General features: G+C 51.5%; 7 protein-coding genes across 7 annotated transcripts; 4 read left to right on the top strand and 3 right to left on the bottom strand.

Moving 5' to 3' along the window:
- Positions 1–302: 302 nt before the first annotated feature.
- J4E82_008498 (uncharacterized protein) lies at positions 303–1,251 on the bottom strand (the record flags this gene model as incomplete). The annotated part of the gene is made up of 2 exons (XM_051734729.1): positions 303–499; positions 558–1,251. The coding sequence occupies 2 exons, from the start codon at positions 1,249–1,251 to the stop codon at positions 303–305; spliced, it is 891 nt and encodes a 296-aa protein (XP_051585513.1).
- A 1,126-nt stretch (positions 1,252–2,377) lies between these two features.
- Positions 2,378–7,370, bottom strand: J4E82_008497 (uncharacterized protein; the record flags this gene model as incomplete). The annotated part of the gene is made up of 4 exons (XM_051734728.1): positions 2,378–5,805; positions 6,320–6,486; positions 6,534–6,895; positions 6,951–7,370. The coding sequence occupies 4 exons, from the start codon at positions 7,368–7,370 to the stop codon at positions 2,378–2,380; spliced, it is 4,377 nt and encodes a 1,458-aa protein (XP_051585512.1).
- Positions 7,371–8,788: 1,418 nt separating this feature from the next.
- Positions 8,789–10,465, top strand: J4E82_008496 (uncharacterized protein; the record flags this gene model as incomplete). The annotated part of the gene is made up of 2 exons (XM_051734727.1): positions 8,789–8,977; positions 9,041–10,465. 2 exons carry the CDS (start codon positions 8,789–8,791, stop codon positions 10,463–10,465), a joined length of 1,614 nt encoding a protein of 537 aa, XP_051585511.1.
- A 1,662-nt stretch (positions 10,466–12,127) lies between these two features.
- On the top strand, positions 12,128–12,953 carry J4E82_008495 (uncharacterized protein; the record flags this gene model as incomplete). Its single annotated transcript, XM_051734726.1, has 2 exons — positions 12,128–12,132; positions 12,170–12,953. The coding sequence occupies 2 exons, from the start codon at positions 12,128–12,130 to the stop codon at positions 12,951–12,953; spliced, it is 789 nt and encodes a 262-aa protein (XP_051585510.1).
- A 306-nt stretch (positions 12,954–13,259) lies between these two features.
- On the top strand, positions 13,260–14,102 carry J4E82_008494 (uncharacterized protein; the record flags this gene model as incomplete). The annotated part of the gene is made up of 1 exon (XM_051734725.1): positions 13,260–14,102. One exon carries the CDS (start codon positions 13,260–13,262, stop codon positions 14,100–14,102), a length of 843 nt encoding a protein of 280 aa, XP_051585509.1.
- A 764-nt stretch (positions 14,103–14,866) lies between these two features.
- On the bottom strand, positions 14,867–15,458 carry J4E82_008493 (uncharacterized protein; the record flags this gene model as incomplete). The annotated part of the gene is made up of 2 exons (XM_051734724.1): positions 14,867–15,232; positions 15,279–15,458. The coding sequence occupies 2 exons, from the start codon at positions 15,456–15,458 to the stop codon at positions 14,867–14,869; spliced, it is 546 nt and encodes a 181-aa protein (XP_051585508.1).
- A 1,474-nt stretch (positions 15,459–16,932) lies between these two features.
- Positions 16,933–22,454, top strand: J4E82_008492 (uncharacterized protein; the record flags this gene model as incomplete). Its single annotated transcript, XM_051734723.1, has 9 exons — positions 16,933–17,061; positions 17,123–17,164; positions 17,214–17,479; positions 17,538–17,683; positions 17,736–17,938; positions 17,992–18,071; positions 18,128–18,295; positions 18,362–18,585; positions 18,901–22,454. The coding sequence occupies 9 exons, from the start codon at positions 16,933–16,935 to the stop codon at positions 22,452–22,454; spliced, it is 4,812 nt and encodes a 1,603-aa protein (XP_051585507.1).
- Between the last annotated feature and the right edge of the window lie 493 nt (positions 22,455–22,947).

The raw sequence follows: 22,947 nt of genomic DNA, 5'->3' as shown, positions 1-22,947 counted from the left end.
AGGTCCAACATTGTATAAACATTCCAACCTGAAAACTTATGTGGTATGCGTTGAACCAGTATGTCACCAACCCTCAACTTTGAGAACTAGCACTTCGCAGCTGTTCAACCACACATTCGTCCCCCCATCCCCAAGCGAACTAGCACTTGAGTATCATCGCCGTGCTTTTTCTACCACCACCTATCATGCGACTAGCCTTGGCAGGTTTTCTTCCATGTATGTGGCCCTAACCACCATCTCATGTATCTTAACACAAGCATAGCTTATACACAATGCTACACTTGATACCCCCACATCACCGCCTAGTCATCAGCCAACAAAGGCGCCCTCTCCCTATCCTCGCTGACGATCTGGCCACGAGGGAAAGGATCGCGTCCAAGCAAGCCGGGCATACCGACAGCAAGCGAAAGCAAGAAGAGCAGACCACCAATTGTGAAAGCAAAGATCCACTGGAGCTGGAAGAGATGCGGGCGGGTAAGGAACTGTCCAACGCCGGTTGCTAGAAGCGAGATTAGCAAAGATGCCTTCGATAAAACAAGCAAAAAGGCGAAACTTACAGAAACACAGCACACTTAGCGCAAAGCCCATGGTGTAGTCCTTGTACGCCACCAAGAAGAACATGCCATAGCCCAACCATCCCCAAATAAACACATTGGCCACAATTCTCGCCGCAAAATGATTCGAATGGACCGCAATCGCACCAACCCAGTAGAGCGCAACAAAGTTCCATGCCAACGGTCCACTAACAGTACCGATATGGATAGCCCTCGGCGCAGTGCTGTGGCGGAAATACGCCATACTGAGATTACCAAAGTTGAGCACGAGCAAAAACAGCGCGAGCCAGTAGTGCATGTGCGTGAAGAGGAACACAAAGCCGAACAAAAGCAAGTTGTTGGCAATAAAGTGGCTACCGAGGTTGGCGGCTGAAGTGACGTAGGTGGTATCGCTCATGTACAGGGCGTACGCGTAGCCAGACTGCAGAATGAAGATGATTAGTACGTAGATGGATGTGAAGATGCTGGACTGCGCAAAGGGCGTAGAGGGATTGTTGTGCCAGAACTTGTGCGAGTTTGGGCCGTTGGGCGAGGCGAAGGTGGTGTAGATGGCTGAGACTACGAGTAGGAGCCAGGAGATTGTTGTGGTGATCTTGTAGAGGAGGATGGATTGGTCAGAGTGCGAGTCCTTTTTGGCGAAGGGGTTGAGGCTGCTGCCATTGCCGTTCGAGTCGTTGGCGGGGGCGCTGTCTGCCATCTTGGTGAGGTTTGATGGGCTATGTGTGCGAGGTTTATTGAGGTTGCGAGGGATACTGAGGTTGGTGGTTTCGTTATGAGGGGCGAAGCAGACGAAGGAGGAAGAAGAACCAGGTGGTACGACTTGAGCAAACGTGGAGTCAGGTAGAGGGGTCCGCTCAATCAGGTACTTGCACGTTTGCGCCCACTGTATTCGCCTTGACTAGTGATCCACGCAGCTGTCCAAGCTTCCTGTCTGTCAAAGTTGCACAAGAAGAGAAGAAGAACTCAGAACTGACCCGACGAAAAGATAGCTCGTCTGTCAGATCAGCCACCTAAGTACTCGCCCAGCCCATGTTTTACCCTCCTACACGTACTCCCCAAGGCAGCCAACTAAACATGTCAATCAAGGCCGGGACCCGAAAGTACGTCACCCGTAAGCTAAGACCCTGGACATGCATGATGCGCATGTCGCGCGTTGGTTTGCCCAGGTGCCCCGCACCGAAACCTAGTCCCATGATAGAGAATACGCACTAGTCATTGGTTCCCGCCTATGCCACACCGATACTGAGATACTGCACGCTGGCTGCGGCTTGCGGGGACTGCAGTAATGGCGGCGCACGGTACGGCATTGGGACGGGCGCTTAGGCAGGGTTTTCCACTGTGGATAGGGTTCAAGTGACAGGAGGGGTGTATTGGTACTTTGCGTTGTGTTGGACTTCAATCCTGCGGGTGTCGGTTCAGCTGTGATGCCTTGATGGATCGCCAAACTGTCGCTCCAGTAGTCATGCCATCAAGGGACGTTATGAGAAGAGAAATATGGAATTGCTCCTACACACACTCTTCTTCGGGGGGTATCTATCTTCTACATGCGCATATCTTAGGGAAGTCTACAATCGACGATCCTTCTCCACAAAAATCCTACAAAGACAGCTCCAATTATTCGCGGCTAGTGCGCCGATTGGCTGAAACGAAGTCAAGGTCCACCAATGAACACCAATCCGGGTAACGTCAGGCATAGTCTGCCTTGCGTAAGCCGGCAATAACCACTGAAGGATGCAACCGCAATATTGCAATGCGGTATGCATAACAAGAAGTTGATAAAGTCAAGAGGAACCCACTTGCACGAGCTGTAATGTTGACCTGCTCTAGCGAGCGGGCGTATCAGGGACCTCCCATATGTCCCTGACCTTCTCCTCATTCTTAATACCTACACCAGGGTACTCAGGCCTAGACGCGTTTTCCGACTCATTCGAGCCTGATGCGAACAGTATCGCGCCGTTCGCTGTGAAAACAGGTAGATCAGCCCTCTTGCTTGGCGGTGACATGAGCGGAACACCAGGCATGGTCGTGTCCTCAGCGTGTGTATTGGCAACCCATTGTAAAGTTGCGGACGCCTGTGGGCTTGAGGTGTCCGGTGGCGAGGTTACAAAGTCTGGGTTTCCACCGAAGCTCTGCGCCGTGTAGTTGACGAACTGAGAAATATTCGACGGTGGTGGGGGAGGAGGCGTATCGGCACGAGAAGGTGGTGAGACATCCGAGAGTGGCTCCGTTACAGTGACGAAGGACGGCATAGGGAGTTGTTCACGGATCTGTTCCGGTGTTATAGCCATATCATGCAACTCAGTGGGTGGCTGCACGATTCCACCAGAAATACGTCGATCTACAGCTGGAGGCTCCATCGGATTTTGTGCATCCTGGAAAGGCTGTGGCGCGGTAGGCTGTGGTAGGACATTAGACGAGTCTGTCTGTATTGGCTGGGGTTGTTCGAGAGGTGCAGCAGCAGCAACTTGCATCTGTGGGGCCTCAGGGATAGGCGATGCAGGTTTCGACGACTTTGCTGGCCGACCAGGTCCCCTCTTAGCAGTCGGTGCAGGTTTAGTCGTCGGTTTTGTGGGAGGAGCGCGAGCAGCTGGTGGTTTCCGTGCAGTAGTCTTCTTGGGTACTTCAGTGGCCTTTTGCTTCTCAGCCTTCTCCTTCTCTCGTGCCTCATGCTCCTCCTTCGAGGGCATCTTCAACGTGATGCGCTTCAGGCCTGAAGTGAGTGCATCGACGCCGTCGTTCTCCTTTCCCTTGGTCGCACCCGCCTTGACAGAATAGCTGGAAGGCGCTCTTGCTACTGCTGGACGCTGAGGGGCGCGAGCTGCCGCAGCAGTCGTTGTTGTTGATCCTCTTGCCTTCTTCATAGCCACTCCATTGGTTGAAGCTACAGAAGGTGCAACGCTCCTTCGGCTTGCCGCTACACTTGGCGCACGAACATTCCTGTTGTCTCCTATTGATGAGACGCTGGAAGCGATACTCATGCGACGGGAAGCAGAGCGTGCTGGCGCCGAAGCTTCTGAACTGGCTGGTGCAAAGTCGGCAATGGTCTGGCGCCTACTGGCTCGTGACTCTTGACGAGATATCTTTTCGTCGTCAGATCCAGGCTCAGCGTAAGATGGAGCAGCTTTACGGCCACGCAATTGACGTCCCGACTTTTCAACATGACCGGCTGCTGGGGCAGGCGCAGCGGGCTTCTCTTTCTTCGCTTTTACTTCTGCTAGATCTTCTGGCCTGAAACTGCGGGTTTGGCGATCGGACGGTATTAGCAAACTACTTAAAGCATGTGCAGCCGTAGCCCAATCAACTTCTGGCGGCGGTGGCGTGGGCGCTCTCAATGGACTTGAAGCGTATTTGGCGGAAAGGCTACGATTGATCTTTGTTGGATCCACGACTTTGGCAACGTAGGACTGTGTGGGTGAAGAGAAATGGGCCAGGCGCTCAGCGCGGGTCACCTTTGAGGCAGTTACGGGCGGTGGAGGAACGAGACCCTCCAGCTCAGATAGATGATTTGCCTGCCACCACAGAGGATCGTAACTGACGGGTGTGAGTTCTGGCTCGACAGACTGCATGGGAGCGTCTTCATCCTGGATTCCGAGTCCACTCAGTCTGTTTCGCATGGAGGTGGCGAGGCCCTTTGATGGTTCTGACTCCTTCCAGACTTGACCATCCACAAGACCGCTCAAATGACTGAACACGCCACTGGTAAGTGCTCGGTCGCTGTAACCGCCTTCTAGGACAGAGATGACACGACCCTCTACAGATGTACCCTCCTCTTCGGCCAGTCGGACTACATCGCGGGTGAATCGAGCATAGAATTCGGTGGGTACATTAACACTATGACGCTGCATGCCGGCAGTCTCCCACTCGCTCGCGTCAAAACCAGCAGACAAGAAAATGGCTGCTTTGGGCGCGGGATGATTTGGTGAAGCCCGGAGACGGTTAGTGTGATGTTTGAGATACTGGCGAGTTTTCTCGAGCAGTATCAGGTACTTCTCTTCGTAGATTTCCCAGAACTGCTCCGGTGTCTTCCAAGATTGCAGATGCACGTTCCAGATGGACTGGCCGTGTGCGTTGTCGATACACAGACTAGCAGCCTGAACTTTGTCGTCATCACCGTCTTCGCAAGGGTACGAGTTGATGTCGTGTAGACTGAAGTAGCCGATCGAGGTCTTCTTCCAGTTGGGTGTATTCTTGGGCATGTTCTGAACCTTTTTGTTGCGCGCCCATGTTATAGCTTGCGAGCCATCACCGTGATGCAGGTCAAAGTCAATGATGGCTGCGTGCGTGAGGCCGTATGTCATCATGGCGTGTTCGATACCAACGTGAACGTTATTCAGCCAGCAGAATCCGGAGGGAAAGTCGTCGGAGCAGTGATGGCCAGGCGGGCGGATACAGACGAAAGCTCGGGATGGGCCACTACCAAGGCTGGTTCCCTGAAAGACAGCATCCACCGCATCCAAAACACCTCCAAGAGCCCCCTGGAAGGCGTTCAGCGATTCGGGGCAGAGGTATAGATCCCCAGCATGTAGTTGTTGCTTTGGCGGTTGACCCGGGATTGCAGGGGTGTCCCTGACCAGCTCTTTCCCTGTCGATGCCAGCTTCCGCTCTGCGTTGTCACACAATGATTTCAGCTCGACCATCCACTTTGTTCCGTGTACGTTGGTGACAACCTGTGAGGTGATGTCGACTGCTCTGGACGTCTTGCGGATCTTGAATGGTATACGCTCGGGCGGATTATGATGCGGATGCGGTGGATTGTCCCCCTCGGCGTGGCGCTCGCCCAGTCGCACGTAGGCTGCTGAGATACCCAAAACGCTTGCCAGTATCCTCTCTGGTCGCTCCATGATCAAGCTGAGGTGGCTCTTGGGTGTCTTGGGCCGCGAAAAGCGATGGCCGTAGCATTGGTCATGTACGATGACAATGGTACCCGCATTGACTGCGCCTGCCATGCCCTCATGTCGCGACATGTCCTTCTTGAAGTACTCTTCGGCGACATCACATGCGCGCAGTGGTGGCTTCTCTTCTACATACGTGGGGCCTAGCGGGCTCTTGGGCATGGGTGCCTGCATATTTGGGTTGAAGGACGAGCGGCGGGATGCAGAAGTGCCCGGGCGAGGAGGGTCGCCGCGGAGGGAAGAGGTCGACGACTTGCGTCCCAAGGCGGGTGTTGAAGAGCGGAAACTTGCTACACTTGGGCTGCGTTGGACGGCATTCGCTTTGAAGTTGGGGGTCGAAGGCGTCCGGCGGAGATCAGCTGAACTTCGAGGTGAATTCAGAGCGGGAGACTGCGGTAGTGGGGTATTCGAGGCGGAATGCAGGGACAGGCGTTTGAGGGGGTGTGAAAGGGGATTCGCGTCGTTGTTTGTTTGTCGCGCCCCTCGCGGAGTGCCGGGCCTGGCGGCGGGGCTGGACCGCGGTGAATTCTGCATCTTGGCACAGTATGCCCGCGATGCAGGACGTAGCCCGTCGTGTCTTGGTGCCTGTCTCTTATCGGATGGGTTGAAGGTGCAAGAAGAAAGGCGCGCTATGACGAAGCTATGTCGCGTCCACCATCAGAGCGACAACGAAACAGGGTCCCGCGCCTAAGCGAGCCCCTAGCTCAACGGCTCGTAGGGCTGGCGTCTTCTTCACATGTGCATCCCATAAGTTGGATTCGGCCGCAGCATATGGCACGAGAAATCGGTTCGACAATTTGTCAAGTATTCCATTGAAAAACATCATGTTTCACGAGTTCTACGCTCACGCCGAACGCTGCTGCAAAATCCAACCCAAACCCTCCTTCAGATCAGCCAACGCCCTCTTCGCCACACTAAGCATGGGAAAGAAGTCGGGCGCACCATGCGGATATCCAGCATACACGTCGACTTTCGTTGGTGTCCCAATGTCTCGGAGAACGTTCTCGTATACCAGTGCTTCGTCACGCAGGGGGTCAGTCCTGTTGCCCGTTAGCACACATCAATGGGTGTCTACAGCTTTACCTACCCCATGACCTGCAGATACGTAGGAGGTTGACCTTCATGAGTCTTCCAGATTAGCGGGCTTGCGAGCGGTGACTTAGGGTCTGGTTTGTAGTTGTCGAAGAACCATTCCATGCCCCGGCGGTCCAGTACTAGACTATCTCTATGGTCTTCCCAGCTTGATATGTGCTGTTTGTACCCCTCTGGCATGGCCTCGGGATGGCATACCGAAACAGACATAAGGACTACTCCGGTAATCTTCGGGGTCAACTTGTCATCGACAACCTGATGGGCTGATACAGCTGCTAGGTTGGCTCCAGCTGAAGTCCCTCCGAGGATGAAACCTTTGGAAGGATCCGCACTCAACGACCTCGCGTTCTCGGCACACTAGAGATTCTGGTTAATCTCACAGTACCGTGGAGGTAAACAGGAAAGCACTCACCCATTTGACTGCATCAATAGCGTCATGCGCCGCGGTAGGAAAGACATGCTCTGGTGCATTCCGATACCCTACGCTCACGACCGTGAAGTCTAGTTCCTTCACCAACATCTCTGCCATTCCCTCGCCGAATTCTGGCATCCCAAAAGTCCATCCCCCGCCTGCGAAGTACACATACAACGGTCCTGGTTCCTTTCCCTCAGGACGAATCACGAGGGACCGCACTGAAGACCCATCGCGCGTAGGAATCTGGATTTCAGATTTGTGGTAACCAGTCCAGTCGGGAAAAGTCACGATGCCGGCCGCAACCATCTGGCCAATTTGCTCATTGAATGACTGACGGAGCTCAGCGGCGGATGAGTAATCTGCGAAGGATTTTGGCGGTGGAAGATGAGGTCGTAGCTTCTTAATCAGCGACGGCATTGATGGTTGTACTACAAACACGTACAGCTTCAAACTCTGCATCTTCCCTACTATACTCGTTCCATTTCGATGAATCAATATTCATATTGTCTGGTTTATGCAGAGTACTCGACGGTAAGGGACGGAATATCTGAAGGTGATCGTAGCAGCTGAAGAATACTGAGGAGAGATGCTAGATGTTGTGGGTTTTGTACACAATATAAGCTTTGCGTACGGTAGGCACGCCTCGTCTGACAGCCAAGAAGGCAACATCTTACATCTCCTTCGCATCCGCGCTTACTCTACCCAATCAGCATCGTCAAGAAAGGTACGTTGAATACGGTACGTACAAGATCCGACTCCATTTGTGCATTCCAAGAGCCTTGCGCTGGAAGTCTAGCTTTACATTCTCTTTGCGCTTCTGACAATATACAGAACCTATAGTAATTTTAGAGCAGTCAAATCCATACCGTTCGAAAGACTGAAGAGCAGCATCGTTACATAGGGAGTTGAGTACGTTTCTGGTCAAGCTGCGGGGTCGTCTTCCACATCATTCATACTAACGGAGAAGAGTAAGCGCCCATAGCTTAGACTACTGCGTGGCTTTATTTCGTACGAGCATTCTCTTCAGCACAACATGAGCCTAGGTGTCTACAGGCGGCGAACAAAGTAATCGTCGGAAGACGATGAGCAAGGTACAATACGCAGTGGGGCCGACCTTGCTTCTTGAATATTAGTGTCGACCCATTTTTCTGGTTCTCGTATGCGCTGCGGGCCGTTTCCCCTCACCTTGAAGCCGCGAGCCACGACAAACAGCCTCATCGTCAAAGTGTCGAAGAGCTGTCTGAACTCCATCAGTCTTCCACAATAAATCTGCAATTCGGAGATTGCATGAGATGGATACACCCGTGACCAGCATTATGGGTAACCTTTTCCGGTACGACCTATAATGCGCTACGAAGTAAGCCTGCAGCTGGAGGGTAATCTACGAGCCCGAATATGGTACCTGGACGCTGGAACGGCCTAATAAACTTTATGAGCGATCTAGACCTAGTCACAAAACGATCGACTACGCTTTGTAGAGTGAGTTTCAGCCCCAAGGTACAAACTGAGTGTGGTCGCACATCTATTCTACTCGCTCTAGATACCACTGTCACTACCACTACTATCGTACATTACCAGATTAGCTCCTTGGGTATAACTTCTTCAGCTGCAGATTATCCCCTAAGCAAGCCATAGCGATAGTGCGAAGGCTCTGTGTGTCCCACAGCTTGCCACTATTCGGAGTTGTGCCCGGAAGCGTCAGACTGGCCAATCAGGAAACCCTCCGACATACAGTACAGATGTCCTGAGTTCTATAAGACAGGCATTCTTGACTCCTGCTATGGCATTGTTGTTCGTGGTAGTATACTCATCCGGTTCGCAACTAAGAGTCAGCCATGATGCACCTCTGCAAGATTATCTCCCTGGGCTTCTTCCCTATAGGATTACTCGCACAGAGTGCATTCGAACCACCCAACTTCGACATTACTGCGGCACTGTTGCAGAATGGTGTGGACATCTCCACTATTCCAAGTCTAGCAGGTCTTTCCAAGCGGACTAGCTCGAGCGGAGGATGCTCGATCGCAGTAAGACACATCCGACGATCGTGTAGTATTCCTGAACAAAGCCGATGCTAACTCTCACATTAGTGCAGCTCTCTCAAACGCATCTTTGGTGATGCAAAGGTCGAGACCCGAGAGGAGACTGCCTATACCATAGCCATCGATTATTTCTGGTCAGCTCAGCAGAAGGTTGCCCAACCGTACTGCGTGTTCAAGCCTGAGGAAGCACTCGATGTATCCACCATGGTGCTGCTGTCTCGTCTTACTCAGTGTCCTTTTGCAGTGAGAAGCGGAGGGCATGCAGCCTTTGCAGGCGCATCAAACATTGATGGTGGAATCACAGTTCTGTTCGAGCGCATGAAGCAAATCACTTTGTCAAAAGACAAGAAAGTTGCTTCTATCGGACCCGGCAACCTCTGGTACGACATTTACACAACCCTAGCCAAAGACAACCTAGCAGTGGTAGGCGGCCGCGTCTCTGGCGTCGGAATTGGAGGTCTTACAACGGGTGGCGGGATTTCGTTCTTCTCGAACGAATATGGCTGGGCTTGCGATAACGTCGCATCTTATGAAGTCGTTACTGCCTCGGGGTGCATCATAGAAGTCAGTCAAAAGTCGTATCCAGACCTGTACTGGGCGTTGAGAGGCGGAGGCAACAATCTCGCCCTAGTTACGAAGTTCAACCTCGAAACGTTCGCCCACGGTCCGCTGATGTTTGGCGGACAAAGACGGTTCCTCAGCTCTAGTTTCCCTGCTGCGATCGACGCCTTCGTAAACCTGGGGACCAGCATTGCAAAGTACCCGAAGGCTGCGCAATTTCTGGCCATCATTCTGGATGCCGCTACGAACACCCAAATCGCGATTGCCGAGTTGGAGTATGCAGACCCAGTCGCTAAACCCCCGGTCTTTGAAGAATATTTCAACGTACAAGCCTTCCAAGACACCACGGAATTGAACACTCTGGCCTACTTTACGCAACAGTTGAACAATAGCAACCCCAAAGGCTATCGCGAGTCATTCTGGACTTCTTCGTCTAAGCTGGATCGAGAGTTGGTTCAGTTCATGTTCGATGCCACTTATGAGGAATTCGCGAACATTCGAGATGTCGCCGGTATCTTACCTGCAAACACCTTCCAGATCATCACCGTTCCGCAACTCGAGCAGATGCAAAAGAAGGGAGGGAATGCACTAGGACTTTCGCCTTCTGACGGACCGATCCTTATTATCAATCTGAGTAGTCGCTGGGATAAGGCTGAAGATGATGAGCGTGTCCTGAAGGCGAACGCCAACATCGTCAGAAAGATGGAGGCAGAGGCGAAGCGCAGAAACTTGGTCAACGACTACATCTACATGAATTACGCCAGTCAGTTCCAAGATGTTGTTGGGAGCTATGGTGAAAGTGCAGACAAGCTGAGGCGAATCGCGCGCAAGTACGATCCCACAGAGGTGTTCCAGAAGTTGCAGCCGGGCTATTTCAAGCTGCAAGGGCCGCCGAATAAGAACTGGCCGTAGGTGTGCCTAGATGTGAATGAAAGAAAGATTTCTATGGAAATAGTTGGTCAAAGGAAGCATACCTCAACACCTGGGCGAGGGCTAGGCTGCAGATCCAAATTGCCGACTGCAAGCTACCTAGGCACGGTTACACCCGTGGTGCTTTACCGCCATCAGAGTATCGCGTGACTGACCCTCATCCACTGAATTCGCATCAACCAAGAAATAGTATCGATCATTCATTGTCTAGGTTTATGCTTGACGTTTTGCGCCACTAGTACCTGCACACATGATCTGCCTTCTCTTACAAATGGGACGTTGGGTTGGCATGACTGTTTTGGGACATAGACTTGAGTGGCTTGCAGCTCCTTGCGTCTTTCTCTCACGTTGTCAGGCGCAGGCACGCTCAGCCCCCATCATGTTCAGCTGTGGTGGGGCTGGTTGAGCTACGCACCCCGCAGTCGATCAAGCATCTTCTTTCCTACAAACATAAGAATCTCTGCATAATACTCATATCAAAGATTGTATGGCACTCGACAGTCTAGAGCCACGGATCGAAGAGTGCGAGATACGTGATCTGGACGATGCTCGCGGCGGCGCATCAACCAAAACGCCCTATGGCGAACGTCTACTCCAGTCTGACAGGATTCGTCTTTTCACCATCGAGCACGATGCGGGTGCATTACGATTGCGCATTTCTCCACACAAGTTCCAAGACGACCTCGAATAAAATGCGATATCATATGTCTGGGGAGCAACAGAAGCCTTAACCAAAGTCCCATGCAACGGGACCGACCTTGTAATCAGCCCAACCGTACTCGACATCCTTCATCATCTGGATCGAAGCCGTCCGTGTTGGGTAGATTCTATATGTATCAATCAGCAAGACACCGAAGAAAAAGCGGTCCAGGTACCACTGATGCATCAGATCTACTCGCAGGCTGCACAGGTTGTTATATGGATGGGCATACCTACAATGCAGAGTGAGAAGTTTATGGCCGAGTTTCCGAGCTTACTGGAGAAAGAGAGAAAGTGGAATTCAATGATTTCCCAGAATCTTCAACCTTGGATTGACGCCAAGGGTCTCCTTGTCAACGATGAGAATCTCTTACAGGGCATGTTACATATTCTCAAGAACCAGTGGTTTGAACGTTTGTGGACTTTCCAGGAGTGTGTTCTCGCAAAGCACCCCATAATGTTACATGGACATCTTTGGATCAACTTCGACGAATTTCTCATATTCGCTGAGGACGGATGGTACCAACGAGACTCATACCTAATCCACTCTTTGCAAAGTGCAGGTCTTCTCGCTCCATCACCCAGGTTATGGGCAGCGTGTAGATCACTGAAACTTTTTCGTGAGCATTTCGAACCATATGGGGCAGTTCAATACAACCGAATACCATACCTTCTCCACACGCTACGTAGGCGAAGCGCAAAAGAACCGGTCGACCGAGCCTGGGCAGTCACCGGATTGTTTAGCAAAGCTTTGAGATCAAAACTAGACCCATTCGTCGATTATAGCGACAACGGCCGGTTGGACTTCTGGAGAACTCACATACTGTTTGCGAAAACTATCATGGTCGAAGAACAAACGCTAGGTCTACTGACGATACCCCCAACAACTGAGGAGAGACCCCATTCAGTCCCATCTTGGTGCCCGGCTCTCGAAGGAACGTTCAAATGCAGTATGCTGACGATTGGTGCATGGAACGAACAAATTAGCGGACAGAACCATGCACCGCTCCTCGAAGACATCGTGGAAGAAGCGGACCGAGCGCGATCAGTCAGTGCTTTGGACCCGCTGTCAAGTCAGTACAGGTCCCGCAAGGTTATCGCATTCGAGAAGGACGATGCATTCTTGAAGACATGCGGTTATGTTGTAGATACAATATCAGAGGTCGTGGAGGATCCTCAGGCGCAAACAGGGTTCAACTACATGATGAGCGTAGATGCGTCAACGCGCTTGATCAGCAATCCTATACACGCTGCGAATGTGGACGTTTACGCTCGCAGTCTCCTTCTAGCTCGTCGTACAGCTCATTGCACAAATGATAGTATCGAGAGTATACCCCCCGAGTATTTGATGACTCTGCTTTGCGATACCAGACTTTCTAGGAAAGCAACTACCGCTTACGAGGATGCTTGGGCTGTACTCACCGATCGAGAACACAACAATTTCGAAGGACTCTTCGCCGAGCGGCGATTGCGGGCGATCACATTCTATAACAGACTGTTGAACCTTCCTGGCCATTCCTTCTTCAGTACCGCTAGCGGTCGATTTGGTATCACGACAGCAGGATGCAAGCCCGGTGATAAAATTTGTGTCTTCTACGGCGAAGATCCTCTTCACATACTACGATGGCCGGAACCCCAGAGAGAGAATAACGAAATCCATGGCGAAGGCCCCGCTGAGTTCTGTGGTGTCGCATTCATCCCTCATCTAATGAAGCCACACGAGCAAGAAGCGGCTCGACTTGGACCAGACGAGATCTTCATTATTGGGTGAACGGATCATGAAGCATGCAAACTTTGCGAATATCGTGAGTTTTTTGTCATTCGGTGGCAGTACAGAATCTGAACATTGATGAGACGTATGTTGTGAGCCTCCTGTCTCTTAAGGGAAACGCGTCATCACAAGACCATTCACTGCTCTTCTGATCCAGCGGTCGTGCTTGAGCCATACTTTCATAGCAAACTACTTTCCCCTTTCGCAGAATGTCTCTTATTGTTCGCCCAATCATGTCCACTGAATCGCGCAACTCGACACAATACTATTCCGACCAAACAACCAAAAAGACTTCTACTGTTACAGATGTCAAATAATTTCCCCTACGCGGCGTACCCAGGCGTCGGTGTACCTACAACCTTCCTCGTTGGTTCTACCACCAATCCAACACGCTTCGATGTCCACCACTCGCTACTGTCAAAAGTATCCCCATTGTTCACTAAGCCCAATGGTTTCCCTCGCATCATCCTCTCCAACATTTCGCTTCCCAACATTGAACCATCTACATTCCGTACACTCTTCACATGGCTGTACGAGCGCAAACCTCCTGAGTACACATCCGACACGAATCTGTTAGACCTGATGAAATTCTGGATCCTAGCCGGAGAACTCGGGATCTGGAGGACACAGAACACGGTGATGAGGCTGGGTATGGCGCTGATGCAACCAACCTACTTCGTCTGCAAGATCGAGACGGTTAGGTGGGTGTACGAGAACACGCCAGTAAAGTCAAGCCTTCGAGACTACATCATCACGATTTTCTGCCAGCGCGGTCCGCCGATCGCGCCCTCGACGTTCTCGCCAGATAACGAACGTTTGGGTATATTTCGCGATGCGGCGGAGTTTATGCGCAAACTGAATTTGGTCCGCGCTGGCAATCCTAGAGGGCTGGATGGATATGACCTCTACGAGCAGTTTCCAATGCAACATACGTGGTCGCCGAGTGAGAACGAGCTTGCGCCAGTGCGGGTTCGTGGATGTCTGGTGACGGGTGGGGAAGATGTAGATTGGAGCAAGATTGAGTATCCACTTCCTTCTTTTTTGGTCTGGGGCACAGAATGGGAAGACTTGCCGGATATGCATTTCGTCAGCGAAGAGAATGTTCGAAGTGTGGCGGGAAACGTATTGAAGCAGATTGAGTTTCCATAGGGATCGTGTGGGAGTTGATCTAGCAGGGTGTTGTACGCTCATTCAAGTGATAAAGCATTTACCCTGTATCTAAAGAGGTTGCACGCAATCAGACGCCTTGCAGTGACACGTATGGGAGCAGGTTGAACCTTGTATAACGGATTGTTATTGTAACGTCGATCTTGACGGAATTGTACATGCGTTGCGTGAGTACTATAAAACATCAACTATAAAGGAGATAGGGGTTGACCATCGACAACACCATTTTCGTATTCGAGTTTCCAAGAGTCAAATCCACAACGGCTGGATGACGAAAAGCGTAAAGCAACAGGCCGCAAAAATCATGAGCAGCGCTTGCTATGAAAGTCGGGAAGGGGTATTAGCAGAAGCTATCAAACATGTGTACCGAACGCCAGCATCATAAGAAACCTATTTTGTAGTAAAATGAAAGAGATCTAAAAAGGAAACGAGATTCGGAAGGGCTCATGACTCGTGCAGGTCGTGCAGAGACTACCTTCTGAGGTGTTTGCGCTGATGCCTCAAAAGATTGTCCTTACGTGAGAAGCCGTCGAGGTTGTCGCAGCCAGGGTAAGGACAATAATGCTTGATGGCAACCACCAATGAAGGATCATTATGTGTCGGAAGGTGTCTTCGGAGGTCCTTAGGGTATAAGAAACCAATGTTGCAGGTTGAGCATACATGAGGTGACTCTGTCGAATGGGTCTTTTGGTGGCGGCTAAAAGCAGTCAGTTGGTGATCGATTAACTTTAATTCAATAGCGAAGCTTACTTTAGGTCACATTGACGGTCAAACGCCCTGTCGCATCCTTCCGTGTTGCAAGGAAACCCACCGGGTCGAGGCGCCTGCCGCTTTTGTACTGGCTTGCGGTTGCGGCTGCGTCGTGCAGATAACCGATCACCGGGCGTATAGATGTCTTCCACATGAGCTTGTACGGTAGCTGGCTGCACCGTCGTCTCGTTCCCGTCCATGATTTGCATGTAGTCGTTGATCAAGGGCTGCCCATGACCCGCGTTGACGTATTCGTATACCGGTGCCAGGTCTGCTGGCGTCTGTTCGAGGTCGAGCGATGGCATGTTGAAGAGACCGGGGTCATTGTAGAACGTTCTTGCGGCGACATACTGGACTTGTGGCTGGGACTGTCAGCAAGGTCTACAAGAGCAAGAGAAGGTGTCGTACTATGGCGTGAATGCATTGGAAGAAAGGCAGGCAGCAGAGCTCGCACAGCATGTCGTCAATGTCGCCGTAGGACCCGTCGATAGGAGTGTCAGACATGCTGAAGTCCACAAGTGGGCTTGATGCTGCCGTCGGCTGAAGGAGGACAGTAACAACTACTGTGAGGAGCAGCAGCGAGTACATGCTCTGAGGTGTGTCTGGATGCCTGAGGACAGGACGTGGGGACCGGCGAGGTGGTAGACAATGCTAGAAGTTGGGTAAGAAGCGCAACAGCGTGCCTAGGAGACGGCGACAATGACGATGTACTATGCAGAACAGTAGGAAAGCATGTAAGAAGAGAAGTAGAGAGAAGGGCGCAGAGTCGAATTGAGCAGATGCGTGCTACGGGCAGAGGACTGCGGAGGCCGGCTGCCTGAGGAGCCACAGGTCACGGGCAGGTGTGGCTATGTTGATGATGTAGGTGTCGAGCATTTTGGCGATTCTGCTGCGTCTTTGACTGCAATTCTGTCAGGTTTGAGTGTTAGCAGTGATGAAAGTGCACTTTTGATGCGTTGAAGTGTGCAACTGTGGTCGTGATGGGGTGACAGGCGACGGCGCCGCGCAGCGATCAAGGGATACGCAATTCCTCGACGGGTATACGCCATACCCTTTCGAGACTTCGTGAGGGGTTGTGCAGCTCTACGATACCCGTGACTTTGGCACTGTTCAAAACATGAAGAAAGTGTCGGTGCTAGAAGCTATTAACTTTGTTAAGACGGAAGACTGTTAGTCTGTTAGTTTCCCAGTAGCAACTTTGAGCTTTACCAGTGCTCGTGGTTGCTTTTCCTTTCACGTGCACTCGTGTCATCGCGCTTGCGGTGGAACTTCGCAATCTCCAAAATCTGCAACTCAACTGCAGCTCTTGAGCTATCGCTCACATAGTCTTATGCAGCCCTTGGATACATTGCATCATAACAGCTTCTGCTTCTCGACCTCGGGAGGCTGTTGAATGTGCTCTGACGACTGGGTGGTAACACGAACATCCACGAGCCCTCAAAAGATACAAGTAGACGTCTAACATCATTATTAATGATCAGAAGAATTATAAGGAATTCAAGAGATTCAAGCTGCATTTCCCTCAGGCTGAGGAAACGTGCTCGATATATAACAACGCGACTCCTCTGGAGTCTGCGCATGATCCAACACGCCACGACTTCAGCACGAAACAAGGCAGCCACTTCAGCTGTGGTTGTTACTATTCATATCGCAGCTTGATGAGGCAGATTAGAGGTTTAACCTCTTCTGACAATGATAGCGCATACTGTACATTGCACACGCATTTCACGTCCAATCGGCCATTCAGGCGTTCTGCCATGTTCACGGTGGGCGGCCTCCCAGGCGTCCGTCGAACAAGGACCGGTAAGCAAGGCTCCACCATAGCACCCACTATTGTGGGTGGGGACAGTCATTCCAGCGCGCTGCGCCCTTTGAATCACAGCCTTCTGTAAACTTGACAAATTAGGCAGGTACCATGATGTATACTCTGTGCTCAAGAATGGCTTGCACGCGGCGACTGCTGCCCCGCGTTGCAAGTCGAAGCTTCACATGCGACGCTCTTTCATGAACACAGCCACACTGCAACTCGGTGTTTCGGAACCCCAAACCTGTCCTATTGAACATGCTGTCTACTCGTGGTCGCAGATATGCGGCCTTGGATCTGGCTGCAGGCTACACCAAAAACCGTGGCCATCTCTATGACAAGACCAAACACCCAACAGGTTTAGTGTCTTTCAGCAATGCGGAAAACGTTAGTCTGAGTTGATTGGAATTGCTGTTATATTCCGAGTATCAACGCTGATGGTCGATAGTTGCTCATGCGAGAAGAGGTCCTAGACTACATAAAGACCAAGGTCAGCCCTCAGTATCACATGGAGGAACTGTATTCTAAACACCACTTAGTGTATTCCGAGCCTTGAGCCCGACACCTTGACCTATCATGACGGCCCATTTGGATCCAAGCGCCTACGACAAGCGATGGCTGTGTTCATTAACAAGCGTTTCTCGCCCGTTTCAGCTGTAACAATCGATCAAGTATCTTTTGTTAGTGGTGTGACTGCGTTGAATGACATTTTGTCTCTATGTATGACAGACGGAGAGACTGATGGTTTGCTTCTTGGTATGCCGATATACGGATCTTTCTATCCTGATATGGCGAGCATGTCCAAGTGAGTACAAACGTTACCAAAGCACGAAACTTTCTTCGCAGCTACTAACTTGTACCAGCTGCAAATTGGTGTATGCCCCTTTCGATGGCAAAGACCAGTTTACTATTGCGGCAGTTGAACAATACGAGCGTGCTGTTGAAGAAGCTGGCCGAAATGGGATTAAAGTAAAGGCACTTATTCTATCCAATCCACATAATCCACTCGGTAAAAGTTCTATCTGTCATGGAGGAAAAGCAGGACTGACTTGTCTTTCTAGGCCGGTGTTATCCCCGTGAAACTCTAGAGGCCATCCTCCGCTTCTGCGAAAAGCAGAGCATACATCTTATCAGCGATGAAATATATGCTCAATCGGTGTATGGCACGAGTTCGGCCTATGCAGAATTTACGTCAATACTCTCCGTTGATGTGAAAGGTATCATTGACGAGAAACTTGTTCATGTAATGTACGGAATGTCAAAGGTAAAGTGACATTCCACTCAAGTGATATTCTCAGCGCTGATGTTGTGGGTTAGGATTTTGCTGCCGCTGGCTTGAGACTCGGGTGTTTAATCACAAGAAACAAAGAACTGGGACAAGCTGTTCAGTCTCTAGCGTACGTATACGGGAATTCGAGGGGCGGCCAAGACACTGATTCTCTTGTGTTCGCAGACGGTTTCACGGCGCCTCGCCAATGACTGATGCTATTGCCACGACCATACTTGAGGACGAAGAGTGGCACACACAATTTTTGACGAAGAGCGCGAGGGTGTTGCGTGAAAACCATGAACTTGTGGCCGAGGGACTCAACAAGGCAGGGATTCCTTTTGATCGTGACGCGTAAGTAGACTCTACTTTCCCTGAGCATCCTATGGGACGAGTGACTGACTTGTTTCCGCGCCTAAGTAATGCTGGTTTCTTCCTCTGGATTGATCTCTCAGCATGTCTACACAGCCCGACTTGGGAGGCAGAGGATGCGTTGAAACAAGCGCTCTACGATCATGGCGTGGAGATGTCAGCTGGACAAGCGTATCATGATGAGAAGCCAGGCAACTTCCGCTTTCTATTTTCATTAGATAGGGATATTGTGGAAGAAGGTCTGAGGAGGGTCATCGACTTTTACCACACTCGTAGGACGGATCGGTGTTGATCGGAGCTAGTGAACAAACAATGAATATCCGTGTGAAACTTGACCCGCAATTAGAGTAGCAGAATGTCAGTGCTAGAACTTGGACGTCGCGAGGGCCTAGTATGACGCACGACGCGTGACGCTCGTGACAACGCGAAAGGGCGCCACGCGATTGGGAGATCCTTGCACGAGATCGTCCCGCCAGATCGGAATTGCGACAGGGGAAAGTGCGTCATCATTCCAGCCATCGCGCCTCAACTGCCACAAACAAACCGCATCACCTTTGTGCCTATGTCACGATAGTAAAGAAAAATAGGCGCTGCAATGCCGCCAATACTCTCTCGAAAGCGCTCGCGATCCGCCTCCCCTCAACTAGAACCGCCGCCGAAGCGTGCGCGGGCCCGTAAACCTTCTGCACCCGCTCGTAAAGGCAAGGAGTCCGTCTTCCAGACACTGGACGCGCCGCCCAAAGTCAAGCGGACGCTGTCGCAAACAAAAGCTTTGTTGGAACAAGAAGATGACGACAGCGAATTGTCGGAGCCGGAGAGCAGTGAGGATGACTTTGAAGATGTTCCGCTAAATGGCGCGAGCAAGGGCAAAGGGAAAGGGAAAGCGCAGGCTGGTGGTGATAGTGATGAAAGCGAGGACGATGATTGGGAAGACGCTCTCGGTGCGCATCACCATACGAAACCAGACCATGGTCCTGCGCCTGTCATTACCGGCGATATCGCCCTCACCTTATCTGCCGCACCGAAGACCGCCTTTGATACAAAGTCTGATGGGAAGAAAGGGCCATCCAAGGTCCAGCGGCAGATACGGAGCGTCACGCATTGCATGCACGTACAGTACCTGATGTACCACAACCTCATAAGGAACGCTTGGATACAGGACAAGCAAGTGCAGACGATACTTGTCGAAGGCATGTCGGCCGGGTGCTGGCGCGAACTGGAGAAATACTGGAGTGATGCAGGCATCACAGATGGGCCTAGTCGCGTCGTCGTGCAGAAGGCACCAAGTCCTCCGTCCAAGCAAGTGACGAAAGACAAGAAAGGGAAGTGGAAGGACAGTGGGAAGAACGGCGTCAAGGTGTACGAGAGCCCGCAGAAGCGATCCTCTGTTCGCGAGGATAAGAAGGCAACGCTCCTGGGAAAAGGCAAGGTTGGCAACAAAGGCGACAAGAAAGGGCGCGATTGGGGCGCGACATCCGAGCCACTCGAACCGAAAACTCCGAACTTGTCAGCTGGAGATCCTCTACTTCGCCTACTAAGATATGTTTCTGCGTATTGGAAGTCCAAGTTCCAAGTCACAGCCCCGAGCTTACGCAAACGTGGTTACCTGTCGCCATCGACACTAGAAGCCGAGATTAATGCTTGGAGAGATGATCCGGATCATCCAGATACTTTCGGAGAGCGAGTCGAGAGTTTAGATGCTTTTCGCGATAGGGCTCGTAAATGTGAGGGAAGCAGAGACTTGGGAGAACAACTGTTTACGGCTCTGTTACGAGGCCTAGGCATTGAGGCCCGTATGGTAGTCAGTCTACAACCTGTTGGTTTTGGCTGGAGTCAGAGTGAAGAAAGCAAGGCTAAGAACCTTGAAAAGCTGAAGGATGCAAAGCCTGCCGATAAGGAGACTCCGCAAAAATCAGCAGCAACAAACAGCAAAGCGAAATCTGGTTCGGCTACAAAGAAGAAAGCAGCATCTACTGATGTTGATATGGATGACAGTAGCGATCTAAGCAGTGTCATATCCATCTCTTCTGACTCTGAAGACGAAAGGCCAGCGAAGAAATCGCCAAAGTCACGCAACTACAGCGAAGAGCTGCCATACCCGACATACTGGACAGAAGCTATCTCACACCTGACACATACTCCGATATCAGTATCGCCGCTTCCTAAGACGATCATAGCAAGCGCGGCTTCTCCAGACAAGCTCGCCGACTTTTACGCTCGTGGTGCGGCGGCCGACAAAGCGAGACAGGTATTAGCTTACCTTATCGCCTTCTCTTCTGATGGCACAGCCAAAGATGTCACGACACGCTATCTACCAAAACGCCAGTGGCCTGGTCGGACAAAAGGCTTCCGCATGCCAACCGAAAAAGTACCGATACACAACAAACGTGGAAAGGTCAAGCGATGGGAAGAATGGGATTGGGTCAAGTCGCTATTGCGCCCCTATGCCAGGCCTCACGACAAGCGTCAACCATGGGATGAAGTTGAGGACGAGGGCGACCTTGTTCCTCAAGAGCCAGAGAAGAAGAAAGACATGGATGAAGAAGGCGGCAAGGAGACGCTACAGGGCTATAAGAACTCCGCTGAATACGTGCTCGAGCGTCACCTCCGTCGTGAAGAAGCACTCAAACCCGGCGCGAAAATTGTTCGACACTTCGTCACCGGCAAAGGCGATAATGAGAAGTCAGAGCCCGTATATCTCAGGAAGGATATCGTGAACTGCAAGACGCAAGAATCCTGGCACAAGGAGGGTCGCGAAGTACTGGAAGGTCAGCAGCCCCTCAAGCTTGTGCCTATGCGTGCTGTCACAGTGACTCGCAAACGCGAAATCGAAGAACGCGAACGCATCGAAGGCGGCAAAGTGAAACAAGGGCTCTACTCCAAAGCGCAGACTGACTGGATCATTCCTGATCCAATCGTTGATGGCCAGATCCCACGTAACTCGTACGGAAACATTGACGTTTATGTACCCACCATGGTGCCGAAAGGTGCTATCCATATTCCACTCAAAGGGACGGCGCGCATATGTCGCAAGCTCAACATCGATTACGCGGAAGCGTGTACCGGATTCGAGTTTGGTAAGCAGCGTGCTGTACCTGTCATAACTGGAGTTGTGATTGCGGAAGAAAATGAGGATATGCTCATAGATGCTTGGGAGATTGAAGAAGCCGAAAAGCAGAAAAAGGAGAGAGACAAGAGGGAGAAGTTCTTGTTGGGCCTATGGAGGAAGTTCGCAAGTGGTCTAAGGATTGTGGACAGGATGAGGGAAGAGTACGGGGAGGATGTCGAGTTGCCAGCACGAGAGAAGGTGGTACTGCCGAAAGAGGAAGACACCACGGAAAACAAATCGCAGTGGGAGGTGTTCCAGAATCACACAGATTTCGAAGGTGGCTTCATGCGCGACGACGGTGCAGCTTCTGGTGGTGGCTTCGTGCCTGAAAGAGCGCCCCAAACGGCACAACAAGATTACGACACGGCTGGTGGGTTCCTGTCAGCAAGCCAAGACGATCCTGAACATGGCGATCTCACTATTGATCACGGTGAGAAGAAGGATGTACCCCGCGTATCCGTGGCGGACAGCTCATATCGCACACCGATCTCGCTCACACAGGCGTTGCAGCAGCCGCCTAGTGAATCTGGTGGAGATTCGGATGACGACGCGGACGATGATATGGATGCGCCACAGGCTCAAGAAGACGAACAGATCGAAGAAGATGAAGAGGAAGAAGAAGAAGAAGAAGTCAAACCTAAAGCCACTCGTCGCAAGCCAACCGCCACAGCTTCAGCCCATGGTCGTGGTCGTCCACGTGGCCGCGGAGCAAAGACTGCGACAGTATCCGCACGGAGACGTAAATCTAAGGTAATAGATTCAGGGTCTGACGATGATGCGCTCTCTGATGCGCCCTCGGATCCGCCAACACCACCGCCTTCCACCCGCTCAGCGCCAAGGCGTAAGGCTGCCAGGAAAAGTGACGCACAAGTCAAGAGCCACTTCTTTGCCGAAGGAAGCGATGACGAGACGGATATGACGGACATGACTGAGCGCAACTCGCCAAGGAAGAAGGCTGCAACACGAGGACGCGGTAGTGGCAAAGGGAGAGGGACTGGACGGGGAAGAGGGCGAGCGGGGAAAGCCAAGTAGTGATACGAGAGTAGAGTATTGATACCTACACCGGTGTGCAGTAGACGTGCAAAATCATTCGAGCTAATCTTGACGATACGACCAGAAGGCATGAAAATCCGCCAGCCAGCATTAGGGCTGACCAACAGGAAAAGATCGTGAGATCTTTTCAGCGCCAGTGCGCTTACCCCATTCGATGGTATCGCTACTCTCCCGATCCAACTGCCGCATTACATCATTCTTCCCCGGATTCCTCCCACACTTTCAAACCCCCGAAACTCAAAGTTGCGAAATCGCGAAATCGCAAAAGTCAAAACGCAAACAGCAATTAAGTATTACCGGATTAAGACAAAATTCTCGAGTCGATACCATGCGTGCCGATCTGTTTTTAGATCAGCCCAGCCTCGCTAGGTGTGTCTGGGCAAGTCTTGGTTCCGCCATTGCATGCTCCCAATCCTTGGCAGACTTCGGTACCATGAATTTCCCCTAATTCAATCCCAAACAGTCGGCCTGT

The sequence above is a fragment of the Alternaria postmessia genome (assembly GCF_024291825.1).
Source record: "Alternaria postmessia strain BMP 2775 chromosome Unknown scaffold_69, whole genome shotgun sequence".
NCBI lineage: Eukaryota > Fungi > Ascomycota > Dothideomycetes > Pleosporales > Pleosporaceae > Alternaria > Alternaria postmessia.
Note: the sequence above shows the minus strand (reverse complement) of the source record. Positions and strands in the feature narration are given on the sequence as shown.